This window comes from Chiloscyllium punctatum, chromosome 4 (genome assembly GCF_047496795.1).
Source record: "Chiloscyllium punctatum isolate Juve2018m chromosome 4, sChiPun1.3, whole genome shotgun sequence".
In the NCBI taxonomy this organism is placed as follows: Eukaryota; Metazoa; Chordata; class Chondrichthyes; order Orectolobiformes; family Hemiscylliidae; genus Chiloscyllium; species Chiloscyllium punctatum.
Window position 1 is genome coordinate 94,920,398 of NC_092742.1, and position 15,937 is coordinate 94,936,334.

At 43.5% G+C, this 15,937-nt stretch overlaps 1 protein-coding gene across 2 annotated transcripts in view; it reads right to left on the reverse strand.

Moving 5' to 3' along the window:
- LOC140476551 (calpain-3-like) overlaps nucleotides 1-15,937 on the reverse strand; it is a 110,469-nt gene that overhangs the window by 36,206 nt on the left and 58,326 nt on the right. Inside the window, exons 7-10 of one of the 2 annotated variants that reach the window (XM_072569331.1) lie at nucleotides 6,072-6,209; nucleotides 3,098-3,181; nucleotides 2,412-2,497; nucleotides 1,087-1,164 (exon numbers count right to left, since the gene is read on the reverse strand). In XM_072569331.1, the coding sequence (XP_072425432.1) occupies nucleotides 1,087-1,164; nucleotides 2,412-2,497; nucleotides 3,098-3,181; nucleotides 6,072-6,209 (386 nt within the window). The remainder of the gene's footprint in view (nucleotides 1-1,086; nucleotides 1,165-2,411; nucleotides 2,498-3,097; nucleotides 3,182-6,071; nucleotides 6,210-15,937) is intronic. The other variant, XM_072569332.1, reaches the window with a different exon arrangement.

The window sequence follows — 15,937 nt, forward strand, 5'->3', positions numbered from 1 at the left end:
GTTATCCCCATAGCCTTGCAAAGTTGAATTACAATACAGTAGAAGGATTGACAAGGGAAATCACAGACCAGAACATAATATTGCTCAAAATGTGAGTCTGATGCCTTTAGCAGTCTGCACAGATTTACAATATGTGCCACAGAGATGTTCAGGATTGACATTGTCAGCTATAACTTGCATAACATGGCACTATAAATGGAAGAAAATTTGCCTCTGATGGGAATGATAGGGAGGAATATGAGGAGGAAATTAGAGATTTCATGACAGTTCTTGTTGGCCATGAATAGATTGTTTTGATCACAAGCATCTACCTGACCACCATTTCCTTGTTTGCAAACCTTTGCCTACTCGGATTGTGTCTTGACCTCTGGAGCTGTATCATTCACTATGTCCTCTACTCCCTAGAAGACCAAGTGGAGTGGACTTGGCCACACAGGACATAAAGAGATGGCAATGACACTCACATTTTCAAAGTCATAATTTCACTACTTGCTTGTATCAGTGACCTTGGCCAATCTCCTTAGTGTGTCATTTATGGAGAGGTCTTCAGATGCTGCATGTTCAACCATTCTGTGCTGCCTTTAAAGTACAAATTGTGCCACATACTACATCTATTAAAGACTGACCTCCAACATGTCACATTATTGCCTACACAGGTAAGCTGTCCCTCAGTTCTCTTTGTTTAGCAATATCTGCCACACATGATGCATAACAGTGCAATATACAAGCTGAGGTGGATGCCCCAACAAATGCACATAATGCATAAAATAGTCTAATGAACAAAATATATTGTGATATATTGTATGTACGTATTATATACATATCCTAACAGGATCTCAGCACTTGTTCCATAATACAAATTTTTTGTATGTCTTGGTGTGACGTCAGCAGCTGATGAGGCAAACTGCTGAGAATAATCTGTCTATTGTATTATTGCACGTGGGAATTGTGCTCAGCTCACATACTTGTAGCTTGCAATGTGATTGGGTGCATGGCAGTTCCTGACATGTAAACAAAAATGGCAATCACTTCTTGTCCTGTTAGGAGCAAAGCTCTGCCTTTTAAATTAAATGGTTTTATCCTCACCAGAACTCTCCATCTTCTTTCATTTGATGCTGAAGTCGTTGCTTTTGTGTCTTCTCAATCTCAGACCACTCCCGGGCCCTGGAACAGAAAAGAAATTCGATCATCAAGCCGGGAAAAGCCATAAACTCAAGAAATCACCGTGTCCACCGCATGCTGTTGAAATGGGAACTAGGAGCTGCCATGTAATGTTGCACGTTCCATGTTAACTCTGGGCAAATATCATTCATGGACTGACGGTGATTGCTTCAAAACCAAGAAAGAGCATCATTGATGAGCCAGATCATGGCTTTCTCCAAATAGGATACACCTGGATTTTTCAACATATGTAATAGGCACTTGACAGCCTTTCCCTTCCCTAGTCAAGGGATATAATGGCAAATATAGTGGCAAAAACTAATCACGACTGCCCGACAAATAGGATTTGTAACCTTATGTTACCAATACTACTCAAAAGAGTTATTTGTTTTTTCTTACATGATCTGAGGTCAAAAAGCACGCGCTGCATTATCTAGTTTTGAGTATTAATCACAGATACTCCAAATACAGTACATTGTACTCACATATACTCGTAGGATTTCTTTAGCTAATACTAATAGATACTTTCAGATTATTTTAAATTGACGGATATTTTCAAATCTTGTTCAATATTAATTTCAAATCCAATAAAAATATCAAGTCCTGTTTAATTATTACTCAAAACTGCATGTTATATAGATCTTTTGAATAGGTTGTGTTGCTGAATCAATTGCAGCTCTCAATTTAGCTCTTCTATACCTATCCCAAACTGGAAGAACAGGAGTACCATATGTGTTGTACAGCACTTGGGCAGGACCTTCCATTTTTACCAGATATTCCAATGGTCAGATAATTTGTGCAGACTAGAATTTTGCGTCAGAACCCTGTAGACTCCCTGAAGCAGTTGACATTGTGAGAATTGCCATGGAAATTGAAACTTCCACAAATCCCCTGTACATCAAACCCTCTGAAAAAGCTATTAAAAGTTGCAGAATTCTGATTCAATTAAGCTTAGTAGCCACTGCAACTTCTAGGAGCTGTTAAACCCTTGAATGAGTGATAGGAAAAGAGGAAAGATGGTGTTTTTTAAGGGATGATTTACAATTATGGAGTAAAGTTGTAACATGCATGACTTTAGGGAGGAAGATCCAGAAAGGTCTAAGGTAACTCAAATCACCGAAGATGAAGGGGATGGGGACTAAAAGGTGTGGAGAGACAAAAGTATATCTGGAACTGGAGGAAGATAGAGGCAATCCGAAGCAAAAGTCCAAAGTAGCATTTTTCTGAATGACTTCAAAGAAAATATATACTTATCACTCCAGGATCCATTCCACTCCACAGCTCCCCATGGATTCCTCAAACGCAGCAACTTCACATTCTGACCCTTATAAGAGACCTTTTGGCAAAATTGTTGTTTATGGAAGAAAGACCAGAGACAAACACAGATGAATAAATATAAACATACAAACCTGCATTGTACACTGTAGCCATTTCCTCTCTAATCAATCTCTTTAACCCAGTGGACCACCAGTAATCCTTTCCTATATCCCTATATTCCGTTGTTATTTTTTCCTGCATCCTAGCATTCCCTCACCATTAATCTCTGCACTCCGGTATCCTGATGTAAGCACTGAATGTGTTCCAATATATTATTCCTAATATCACATTGATTTCCCTCAATTACTCCATGTATCACAATATTCCCTGTAATCACTCTCTGTAACCCCACTATCCCTGTATGTCACTTTTCACAATTCAATGCATCCTTCAACCATTCCTGCACCACAATATTCCCTATAATCACTCCCTGTTATTTGAGTATCCCCCATTTCACTCTCTGTACCCAGTGACTCCCTTCAGTCACTTCCTGTGTGTCTCTGGAATTCCCTCACAAATCATTCCATGGTCTTCTTCTCCTACTACCCTTGTGTGAACCTTCCTATGATATATATTCTGCTCATTTTCATGTCAAATGACTGAAAGTTTGAAAACTTACTTCATCCACATTGGTTACAGAATAGGCGTGTCCTCTGACCAAACCGCTGGCTGTTCGTGTTTCAAACTGCTGAGGTACAAAAGACTGTGAAAACAGGAGAGTCAGTCAGACTGTGCTCATGGTGTGGCACTGACACCTAGCTTCCTCAGAGAAAGGGCAATATAATCTTTCTGCACTGCGACACAGCTCATTGCTCCCCTGCGTCATTTCTAGGTTATGACAGAAATCCAGTCAAAGCTGCCTATTCTTATCAAGATTGGGTTTCCTTCCTCCCCAATACCCCAACTCCCCAAGGAGCTTATCCAATAAGTTGTTAAGTGTACCATGCCAGGAGAGCTGGTATTTTGCTCCTTCCCTGATACTGTGAGATAATGTCAACTGTGACAGATCAAGCTACTCCCTTTTATTCTCTGAGCCCGAGTTGATAACAGGAAATGTTAGTCAGTTTTCCTGACTTACAGTGCGACTTGACGACGATATGTATTAGGTCAGGAAAGGAATGAGCAGTTTTGAAATATTCCAGCCGCTTAACAACTAGTCATCGTTCACAGTCTAGGTTCAAATATAAAACAATCACTGAGGCAGATTCCTGGACAGCAGTCAAGGCTCAAACACCCATACCCTAACTGTTAATACTGTTAGACCTGTCTCCCAGCTACCAACATCGAATGACTTATATTGCAATGTGAATCAATGTGGAGGCAGAAGGAAAGTGGAGGGGAAAACATTTTTCTCTATCCCCACCTAGTTCCGCAACCCCCATGCCCCACCCACTGCCAAACCTCTACACCCTGTGCTGTAGGAAACAAGCTCAAACCAATCATTTGTCTGCACTGAACTGCTGTGTGAGCACACAGTACTCAGACACAGCCTCACAGAAGCTCAGTGATTTGCGCCAAACTGACTGCATGCAAAAAGCAACAAGCCTTGTGCTGACATGCAGGTATTCCCATTCTTCAGCAGGAGATTCAGGGAATGCATGCTCATCACCCTACTATCCACCACACCATCTCTCTCAAATTCCTATTTTATAACAAGCACTTTAATCGAATGGCTGATAGAGTTTAAACTTACCACAAATATTTCAGGACAGCTATGAGCTGTAAAATGGCAACTAGGTACAGATAGATACAAATACAGCATCACATTAGCATCTTTAGCTGTATTTTGGTTATGCAAGGACTGTACCTTTTCATTTTTCTGTATTTTTTATTGTAGACTGAAATGGGAAAATGACTGTTTTAGAAGGCAAGGACTGTTGAAGCAAGCAACCTGAAACGCATTGTAAGCATTAGTTGTACAGCTGCTTGTTCAAATAGTGGGAAAGTCTAGAGCCAAGGGGTGTGTACAAATGAAGCTTCAGCCACCAACAAGTAGCCCATTGGTCTGTGGACTGGTGAACAGTTATCAACGACAAAGAACTTTTGCCTTCCACCGGTTATATGATTGGCTCCCAGGTAGCAGAACATCTTGGAGATGTGAGTGTTTGGGGAGAGGCTATCAGAAGGAGCCTTTCTAAACGGAAGGAGCTGTCCTTTTCACTGCAATAAAAACATCACGAAGCCTGAAGATAGCCAGTTTATTTTCTCTCAGCAGTTGCTGGAAACCTTTTAGCCAGTAAGTCAGAGACTTTACAGCTGTGAACCAACTCTTCTGTGTCTCCTGCAAAGAAAGTCCTGAGAATGGATAATCTCAGCAGACTCTGTGGACAGGGACAATGGAAATGTGTTCCCAGGCTTTCCCTCCACCCATAACACCCATTCTTCAGTTTGTATGTGTGTAGAAGGGACGTTTATAAGGGAGTTATAGTTTTAATTACTTGATATATGTTAACAGTTCATAATTGTTTACCTGTAATTAGAATAAATAGTAATGCTTGTTAAGTGCAGAAACCTGGTCCATGTTTTCTGTCAATGTGGATGTAGAACATGAGTAAATTGGAGAGTTCTGCACACTTTATAAAATCTTAAGCTTTTATGACAACTGTAAGGGGCTTGACTTCTGGTAAACTACCCAGTATTATGCCAGTGGGGCATAGTGATGTGCATGTGCATTCTGCCAGATTAGCTCAGGACAGCACAGAACTCAAGCTGCCATCTGACAGAGTTGGAGGCCTCTGCTGTCATGCTTCTTGTAGTTGCTCTAAGCCCAGTCATGAGAAACACACATTCAAAATGGGGGCAAAATAATGCTAGACTGACAGGAATAAAGGGGTTCTATTGTCCAGTGCGAGTTAGAAAACACTTTTAATTTGGATTCATCAGACACCAATCGAATGTACATCAATCAGCATCAGCACAGTATTTCAGCATTCCAACTCAGAATGCTCCCTTTCATAAAATTCACAGTGATTTCAAATGCTACTACCTTCATCTAACTATGCAATCAAGACCTAGTCAGGAATTTTAGTTTCGCAAATTTGTAAATCAAATATTTTAAGCATAACCACAGTTGAGATGTAAACAGTAGTGACGATGCTTGCTCTGTAACATCGTGGGGTTCTTGGAATAAAATATTCACAAGGATTCCCCCAAGTTCCAAACATAATTGAAACACTTCTCCACCAAACTTCTACAAAAATTATATCACCAGATTTGGACAACTCTAGAAGAAACTTATTTCTTGTTTATTCGGGTAAGGGTAACTCACTGTGTAACTGTAAAGTTCCTGTTTATTCATTAGGGTAAGATTAACTATGTTATTATATGACTTCATATTCAATCGTGTAGATTTACTCACTGTTTCACTGTCCTGGTCATTCAGGAAAATTAGTCAATTATTTTAATCAACTTGCTTCGACTCTTATGACATACATCGAGGGCATATAGGGCTCGAACCTGGACCTTCTGGCCCAGACTTTACCACAGCGCCACAACAGCCTGACAGCAATGTTAGTCATGCCAATTAAACAAATGCATTGTACGGATAGTAATTAATTGCTTCAAATCACAATTGCCTCATTTGCCATACAAACCCTGACAGGAAAGTCATCAAAATTCTTGATCTGATCATCAACTTTGGCCTTAGATCCATCTGCAGCGAATAAACAGCGAGACAGAAACCTCTGGATCTGTGCTTCTTGCATAAAACCAGTCCCATGAAATATACTTTCCTGGAATATCAGACAGCACCACAATGAGTGGTAAGGAACGGAGAAAGCGGGAAAAACAACAGGAGACAGACAGAGATGGGAGAGAGAGATACAAAAAGCAAAAGAATGATAGAGAGAGTGAGACAATATGTGAAAGAAAAGCACATAAGAGCATGAGAGATAAAAATAAGAATGCAATGGAGAGATAACTGATTTGAAATGGATAAACTAGTACAGATAGGATTTATTTTAGTTACTATAACAAACCCAGAATGTCTGGGCAGTAATATTTACTTTTCTTTCATGGAATGTGGACATCAGTGGTAAAGTCAACATTCTGATGTCCAGAAAACAACAAATGCTGGAAATCACAGCAGGTCAGGGAGCATCCATGGAGCGAGAGCAAGCTAATGTTTTAAGTCTAGATGACTCTTCATCAGAGGTGAAGCAAAGTGTGAAGGGGGAACATTTATGCAATAGTTTGGGGGAGTGGTGGTGGGGCAAGTAGGGGTGTAGGGTGCTGGTGGAGAAAAGATGTTAGCAGTTTACATTAAGAGATCAGAATGTGAGAATGGCAGAATATTGGTATGTCTCCTGCCAGGCTTCAAAGAATGGGAAGTGGGGCGGGGGAGGGGAGCACATGATAACAAGCTAAAAGAAATGGTTCACAATTTAAAGATGTTGAACTCAGTGTTAAGTGGGGAAGTCTGTAAAGTTCCCAGCCTGAAGATGAGATGTTGTTCCTCCAGTTTCACTGGTACATTGCAGCAAGCCGAAGACAGTCATGTGGGCATGCAAGCAGGAGACTGTGCTAAAATGACCGGCTACTGGAAGGTTGGGGTCCTGCTTGTGCACAGACTGGAGGTGTTCCACAAAGCAGTCACCTGTTTTGGTTTCTCCAATGTAGAGTAGGCTCCATTGGATGCAGCGAACACAATACACAGTTTGGAGGGGTTACAGGTGAAATGTTGTTTCATCTGGAAAGACTGTTTTGGCACTTGAACGGTAAGCAGGGATAAAGTGAAGAGGCAAGTGTTACATGGGAAGGTGCTGTGGAGCTGTGGGGGGAGGGAGTGTGGGATTGAGGTTATGGGTTGGTGTTGGTGGCTGTGGAATGGGCTAGAGTGTCCCGGAGGGAAAGATCCCTGCCAAATGCATCCCATTTACAGTGTATATATCGCTGGTCAATGGTAACCCCCAAAATGTTGATAGTAGGAGTTTAAGTGATGTTAATGCCTTTGAATTTAAGAACAGGTGGTTAGGTTCTCTCATGATAGAAATGCAAATTGACTGACACAAATATTACAAATGTTTAACTGCCCAAGCCTGAATCTTGACAAAGTCCTCCTGTACATAAACACAGAATATTTCACTGTCTGAAGCATAAGATTCAAAGAGAAAGATGATGGCAAGCCACATAGTCATAGCAAAGAAGACTTCACTGCAGTGAGACAGAAACCAAATGAGTAACTTGGAATTGGGTCAATGAGGGAATTCGGAGCAGAGGGGGTAAGACATGTTTTAATTAAGATATACTGCAAGTAATAAAGCTCCAGAGTAAAAGGTGAGCTGTAGAAGAATGAGGAGTGGATCAAGAGGACGACTGGCACAGCAAGTCATCACAGCATGATGTCACAAGTGCAGGGAAAGATGGTGATTGGTAGTAGGTTGATTAGTCAGTATTTCAGATCTTTAAAGTGAAAGTTAGCATTTAGTTTGTCATTATTCTCAAGAAATGTTTTCAGTTTCTCTGAGAAATACTTTGTCAGGTTTTTATAGTAAGTTCACACTTATTCTATGGGTAACAAATAGATTTTAGAATTACAGGATGGCATATCAGAGGACTAAGTGAAATATATATCCTAAGGGATGTGTGAAATCAAAGACATATATGTCCCAGACAAACACACCTACAGGAAATGTCACCAGGTGCACAGGCTTGAACTCCTAGTTTTGGAATCTGAGCAATGGCTGGAGACATTTGTACCTGTAGGGAGGTGATCACATTGCAGATTAGAAGCGTATGGGGAGAGGGGGAATGGGTGATTACTAGGCAGTCTAAGAGAATCAGGCAAGGTAGTGCAGTGTTCCCTTGACTTTACCATGCTTGCTAAATGATATTTCCTCAGGGAAATGCAGCCAGATCTAAGTCCATGGCACCATGGGCAACTCAGCTGTAAAAGGGAGGAGACAGCAGAAAGGAAGAGCAAACACTTTTGGATTTTCATAGTCAGGGGATCAGACACATGTTTCTGTGGCAGAAAATGTGACTCCGGAATGGAGTGTTGCCTTCTGGTGCCAATTTCAAGGATATCTGGATTGTAAGACATCCTTTTGGGGGAAGCAGATCACCCAAAAGTCATGGTCCACATTGGTACCAATGACATAAGCATGAAAAAGGATGAGATCCTGAAGGCATTTTTCAGGGAGTTAGGAAGGAAATGTAAAATGAGGTATTGCAGAGCATTTATCTCAGGATTGCTCCTAGTGCCACCTCCATGTCAATTTAAGAACAGGAGGATTGTCTGATTGAATACATGGTGGGAGAACTGATATAGGAGAGAAGGCCTTGGATTTCTGAAGACTGTGGCCAATTCTGGGTAGGTAGGACCTGGACAAGCTGGATGGGTTACACCTTAAGAGGACTGGGGCAAATAAACTTGCAGTGAGATTTGCTAGTACTGTTGGGGTGGGTTTAAAATACCTTGTCAGGAAATATGAAATTGGAACGAAGTAAAGTTGGCAACAGGAAGTTGTAAAACAGAGATCAGAAGACAGAAAAAAGAAAGCTAAGTATTGAGTACGTTTCAAAGGCAGAATGATGTCAAAAAGATAGAGTTAAGGGCACTCTACCTAAATGCGCGCAACATTCACTACAAGGTAGATGATCTAGAAATATATGGTTATAATCTAATTGCCATTACTGAGATATGGCTGCATGGTGACCAGGACTTTGAACTGAATATTCAAAAATATTCCACATTTAGGAAAGATGGGCAAGAAAGAAAAGAAGGTGAAGTTGAAATTATAATAAGTACATTGGTACATTAGGAAGGGATGATCTCAGGTCAGAAGAACAATGCGTGCGATGTGTTTGACCTGAATTAAGGTGCAGGAAGGGACAGCACATTGACTGGAGTTATTCATAGGCCACCAAATAGTAGTGGTAATATGGGGCATGGTATTACTCAGGAGATAAGAGAAGCACTTGGCATGGGCAGCACTGTTATCATGGGTAATTTCAATTTGCACATAGACTGGGTAAACCAACTGAGCACTAAAGTTGTGGAAGATGGGTGTCTGGAGGCTTTCCGGAGCAATATATTGAGGTGCCAACTAGTAGACTTGGTATTTTGTATCAAACACAACAGAATGAGAAAAGGGCTAATTAACAATCTTGTTGTAAAAGAACCTTTAGGGATGAGTGATCACAATATGATATAATTCTATATTATGTTTCAAAATGAGCTAGTTTATTCTGAAACAGGGGTGTGAAATTTAAATAAGGGAAATTTGAAGGCATGAGGCACAAATTGAGTTGGATGGTTTGGGAAAATATATTAGAAGGCATGACTGTCCTGAGGCAACAGAATAACCTTTAAAGAACCATTACATAACTTACAGTAACTATAAATTCCATCAAGGTGCAAAAATTCCAAAGGATCAACAGAGTAAGTTCAACATTGCATAAGACCAAAAGAAGAGAAAAGATATAGTTTCCAAAATATAGCAGTAATTCTGAGGATTGGGAGATTTTAGAATACAGCAAAGGAGGGCAAGGAAACTGATTAAGAGAGAATAGAGAGTGAATGCAATCTAGCAAATAGACAAAAAATGGACTGTAAAGACTTCTATGGGTTCATAAAAGGAAACTTTTGTCAAAAAAAACTTACAGGCAGAGTCAGGAGAGCTTATAATGGTAATAGTAAAATGGCAAAGAAGCTAAAGGGCATGGATAGGTTGAATAATCAAGAACATTTCCCCATGGTAGGTGGAGTCAAAACTAGATGGCACAGATTTAAGGTGGGGGGGGGGTGCGGGGAAAGATTTAAAAGGGACCTAAGGGACAACTTTTTCATGCAAAGATTGGCGTTGTATGGAATGAACTGCCAGAGGAAGTGGGGGAGGCTGGTACAATTGCAACATGTGAAAGGCATCTGGATAGGTATGTGAATTGGAAGGGTTTGGCAAGATATGGGCCAAATTCTGGCAAATGGGACGAGATTAGTTTAGGTTATCTGACTGGCATGGATGAGTAGGACCTAAGAGTCTGTTTCCATGCCGTACATCTTTAGAACGCTAAATGATTGCTTCATGTCTGTTTTCAGGCTGTTTATAGAGGAACCAAAGATTCAAGAGTTAGGAAGTGTGAGGAGTTAAAGGAAATTAGTAAGACGATTGTACTGGAGAACTTAATGGCACTGAAATTTGATAAATCCCCAAGACTCGATAGTTTGCATACCAAAGTATTGAACTAGGTGGTTATAGAGATATTCTGGATTAGTGGTGCTGGAAGAGCACAGCAGTTCAGGCAGCATCCAACGAGCAGCGAAATCGACGTTTTGGGCAAAAGCCCTTCATCAAGAATAAAGGCAGTGGCCTGAAGCGTGGAGAGATAAGCAAGAGGAGGGTGGGGGTGGGGAGAGAGTAGCATAGAGTACAATGGGTGAATGGGGGAGGGGATGAAGGTGATAGGTCAAAGAGAAGAGGGTGGAGTGGATGAGTGGAAAAGGACCTAGGCAGGTCGGACAAGTCCAGACAAGTTAAGGGGACTGCGCTGAACTGGAAGTTTGAAACTAGGATGAGGTGGGGGAAGGGGAAATGAGGAAGCTGTTGAAGTCCACATTGATGCCCTGGGGTTGAAGTGTTCCGAGGCGGAAAATGAGGCGTTCTTCCCCCAGGCGTCTGGTGGTGAGGGAGCGGCGGTGGAGGCGGCCCAGGACCTCCATGTCCTCGGCAGAGTGGGAGGGGGAGTTGAAATTTTGGGTCACAGGGCGGTTTAGTTGATTGGTGCGGTTGTCTCGCAGATGTTCCCTAAAGTGCTCTGCTAGGAGGCACCCAGTCTCCCCAATGCAGAGGAGACCACATCAGGAGCAACGGATACAATAAATGATATTAGTGGATGTGCAGGTAAAACTTTGATGGATGTGGAAGGCTCCTTTAGACCTTGGATAGAGGTGAGGGAGGAGGTGTGGGCACAGGTTTTACAGTTCCTGCGGTGGCAGGGGAAAGTGCCAGAATGGGAGGGTGGGTCATAGGGGGGTGTGGACCTGACCAGGTAGTCACAGAGGGAACGGTCTTTGCGGAAGGCGGAAAGGGTTGGGGAGGGAAATATATCGCTGGTGGTGGGGTCTTTTTGGAGGAGGCAGAAATGTCGGCGGATGATTTGGTTTATGCGAAGGTTTCTGGATGGAAGGTGAGCACCAGGGGCGTTCTGTCCTTTTTACAGTTGGAGGGGTGGGGTCTGAGGGCGGAGGTGTGGGATGTGGACAAGATGTGTTGGAGGGCATCTTTAACCACGTGGGAAGGGAAATTGCGGTCTCTAAAGAAGGAGGCCATCTGGTGTGTTCTGTGGTGGAGCAGATACAGCGGAGGCGGAGAAATTTGGAATACGGGATAGCATTTTTGCAAGAGATAGGGTGGGAAGAGGTGTAATCCAGGTAGCTGTGGGAGTCGGTGGCTTTGTAAAAAATGTCAGTGTCAAGTCGGTCATCACTAATGGAGATGGAGAGGTTCAGGAAGGGGAGGGAGGTGTCAGAGATGGTCCAGGTAAATTTAAGGTCAGGGTGGAATGTGTTGGTGAAGTTGATGAATTGCTCAACCTCCTTGCGGGAGCATGAGGTGGCGCCAATGCAGTCATCAATGTAGCGGAGGAAGAGGTGGGGAGTGGTGCCGGTGTAATTATGGAAGATCAACTGTTCTACATAGCCAACAAAGAGACAGGCATAGCTGGGGCCCATACTTTTGCCCATGGCTACCCCTTTGGTCTGGAAGAAGTGGGAGGATTCAAAGGAGAAATTGTTAAGGGTGAGGACCAGTTCGGCCAAACAAATGAGAGTGTCAGTGGAAGGGTACTGTTGGGGACGTCTGGAGAGGAAAAAACGGAGGGTTTGGAGGCCCTGGTCATGGCGGATGGAGGTGTAGAGGGATTGGATATCCATGGTGAAGATGAGGCGTTGGGGGCCGGGGAAACGTAAGTCTTGGAGGAGGTGGAGGGCGTGGGTGATGTCTCGAACATATGTGAGGAATTTCTGGACTGGGGGGGATAGGACAGTGTTGAGGTAGGTAGTGATGAGTTCAGTGGGGCAGGAGCATGCTGAGACAATGGGTCGGCCAGGGTGGTCAGGCTTGTGGATCTTGGGAAGGAGGTCGAACCGGGCAGTGCGGGGTTCCCGGACTATGAGGTTGGAAGCTGTGGGTGGGAGATATCCTGAGGTGATGAGGTTCTGTGTGGTCTGGGAGATGATGGTTTGGTGATGGGGGGGTGGGGTCATGGTCGAGGGGGCAGTAGGAAGAGGTGTCCTCGAGTTGGCGTTTGGCTTCAGCGGTGTAGAGGTCAGTGCACCAGACTACCACTGCGCCCCCTTTATCCGCTGGCTTGAAGGTGAGGTTGGGATTGGAGCAGAGGGATTGGAGGGCTGCGCGTTGTGAGGGTGAGAGGTTGGAGTGGGGGAGGGAGGTAGACAGGTTGAGGCGGTTAATGTCCCGGCGGCAGTTGGAAATGAAGAGGTCGAGGGCAGGTAATAGGCCAGCGTGGGGTGTCCAGGTGGATGCAGTGTGTTGGAGGTGGGCGTAAGGTCCTCGGAAGGTGGGCGGGAGTCCTGATTGTGAAAGTAAGCTCGGAGGCGGAGGCAACGGAAGAATTGTTCGATGTCACGGTGTGTATTAAATTCATTGATGCGTGGACGGAGGGGGATGAAGGTGAGTCCTTTGCTGAGGACTGATCGTTCATCCTCAGTGAGTGGAAGGTCTGGAGGGATGGTGAAAACTCAGCAGGGCTGGGAGCTGGGATCTGGTGTGGGTGTGGAGCTGGGAGTGGGGTCGGAGCCAGTGCCTGGAGTGGGTGTGATGGTGGGGGGAATGGGGGTGGAGGCATGAGCAGGGGTAGTGTTCCCCTCGGGCTTCTGGGGGGTGGGGATAGTAACAGTGGGGTCTGTGGAGGGGCGTGTTAGCAGAATGCAGGTGAGTGGCGCTGGTGGGGGCGGAAGTGGTGGTGATCATGGCAGTAAGGGTGGCGGGAGTCACTGAGCGTGTGGCATCAGAGATGATGTGAGGGGCGGAAGTGGCTGTGGGAGTGGCCATGATGGGGGCGGAAGTGACATCATCACTCAGCGTGGGGGTGGTAGCTGCATCAGCCGCATGGCTAATGGAGTTTCCGAGGCCAGGGGAAGCTTCTGGAATGTTTGAGGAGCGCTGGTTATGGAGGTGGGTTGATAAAAGTTTGCTGTACTTACAGTTTTTGATGTTTGAGATGGAATTGAAATACTGTTTGTTGAGAGTATGAATTCTCCTGAGGATGTAGTACAGAGTGGGTCCTTTGCAATTCTGAGAGAGTGTGGCCCTCAGCTGAGGCAGGGCTGACTGTAGAGAGGTTAGGTGCCGGCACATTGCTGCAAGCGTGGAGCGGAGGATCTTGAAGGAGAACTGTTGCTGGTGTTTTTGAATCTGCAGTCTGTACTGTTTGTCCTGTTCGGGTCCGAACTCTGCTGGTTTGAAGGTGGTCCGGAGTCCGTGTGGGATGAGTTGGTTACAGAGGCATGCACTGAGGAAGCAAATGTGGCTGTGGTAGCGAGTTTGTTTCACGACATGGTTGAAGAGCTTCAGGGCAGAGGAAATGCCCTGGGAGTTGCAGTGGGAGAGAGACTCCCTGAGATTCTTGTAGAGAGAGGAGGAAAACTTCTTCAAGGCAGGCATCCTTGCAAGAGGATTCGCAGTAGGGTTAAAATCAACGAGGTAAAAACAATAACTGCAGATGCTGGAAACCAAGTTCTGGATTAGTGGTGCTGGAAGAGCACAGCAGTTCAGGCAGCATCCAACGAGCAGCGAAATCAACGTTTTGGGCAAAAGCCCTTCATCAGGAATAAAGGCAGTGAGCCTGAAGCGTGGAGAGATAAGCTAGAGGAGGGTGTGGATGGGGAGAGAGTAGCATAGAGTACAATGGGTGAGTGGGGGAGGAGATGAAGGTGATAGGTCAGGGAGGGGAGGGTGGAGTGGATAGGTGGAAAAGGAGCTAGGCAGGTCGGACAAGTCCGGACAAGTCAAGGGGACAGTGCTGAACTAGAGATAATTGATGCATTAGTGATTGTCTTCTAAAATTGTTGAGGTTCTGAGTTATTCCTGTAGATTACAAGATAGCAGATATCACCTCACTATTTAAGTAAGGAGCAAAGAATAAAACAGCAAAATGCAGACTGCCAGCCTTACATCAAGGAGTAGAGAAAATACTAGAATCTGCAGAAAGGATTGTTCAAAATAGAAACCTGGATGATAGTAACTTGATGGGGGATAGTCAGCATAGATTTGTGAATGGTATTTGGTGAATTTGTTAAGAAGTTTTTGAAAATGTCACAAACAAAATTGACAAGGGAGAGCTGATCGATGTGGCATACTTGGACTTTCAGAGGAGGCTGTTTAGAAAAGTTAAGTTAAAGGGATAGGAGATAGTGAACTAGGATTGGCTAACAGACAGAAAACGAAGAATAGGAATCTCATGTAGGCAGGCTATAACTACTGAAAGTGGTATAACAAAGATCAATACTTGGACCTCTGTCCAATATATTTCAATATGATTTGCAGCTGGGGACAAAATATTCCTAAATTTGTGAATGGTACTAAGTTAGTTGTGAATGTGTGCTTTGAGAAAGCTGTAAAGTGGCTTCAAGAGGATTTGGACATACTTGGTCAATGAATACGAACTTGGTCAATGGAAACTAATGAACCATTGGTAGAAGAAATAGATATACAGAGTACTTCTTAAATGGTAAGAGACTATTAGTGTAATAGTGTCATTGTTGGTTAGTCAATGAAGGCTAACATGCAGGTGCAGCAAGCTATTAGGAAGGCTAATGGAATAGCACTTTTTGTTGCGAGAGGATTTGAGTACAGGATCAGGGAAGTCTTGCTTCAATTGCATAGATGCATAGTTAGACCACACTTGGACTAGTGTGTGCAGTTTTGGTTTCCTTAACTCAGGAAAGATATTATTACCATAGAAGGCGTACAATGAAAGTTCGCCAGACTTGCTCCCAGGATGTTAGGACAGCCCTCGAAAGAGAGATTGGGCAAACTGAGACTATATTCTCTGGAGTTTTGAAAAATTATATGTGATATTGAAATTTACAAAATACTGGAAGAGATAGCCAGGTTAGATGTGTCTGTTGGTTCAGGAATTTAAAGGCGGTCAGCAGATATAATTTAAAAAAGGAGATGACACTTAGACTGAAGATGAGGAGGAATTGTTTTACACAGAAGTTTGTGAGCCGTTTGAAGTCTCTACCACAGAGGGTTGTGAAAACTCTGTTTTTGAGTAAGTTTAAAATAATAATTAACAGATTTCTGATTACCAGTGGCATAGTTTGGACAGAATAGGTATAAAGCATTGAAGTGTTCAATTAGATATGACCTTATTGAATGACTGGGCAGGTTTTACAGGCTGAATGTCCTATTCCCATTCCTAGGTTTCAGGATATTGCACAAATGAGAGTGAGTGTGGAAGTTTTGTGAAGGTTTGTAGCTCAGGTTGAGGTTTA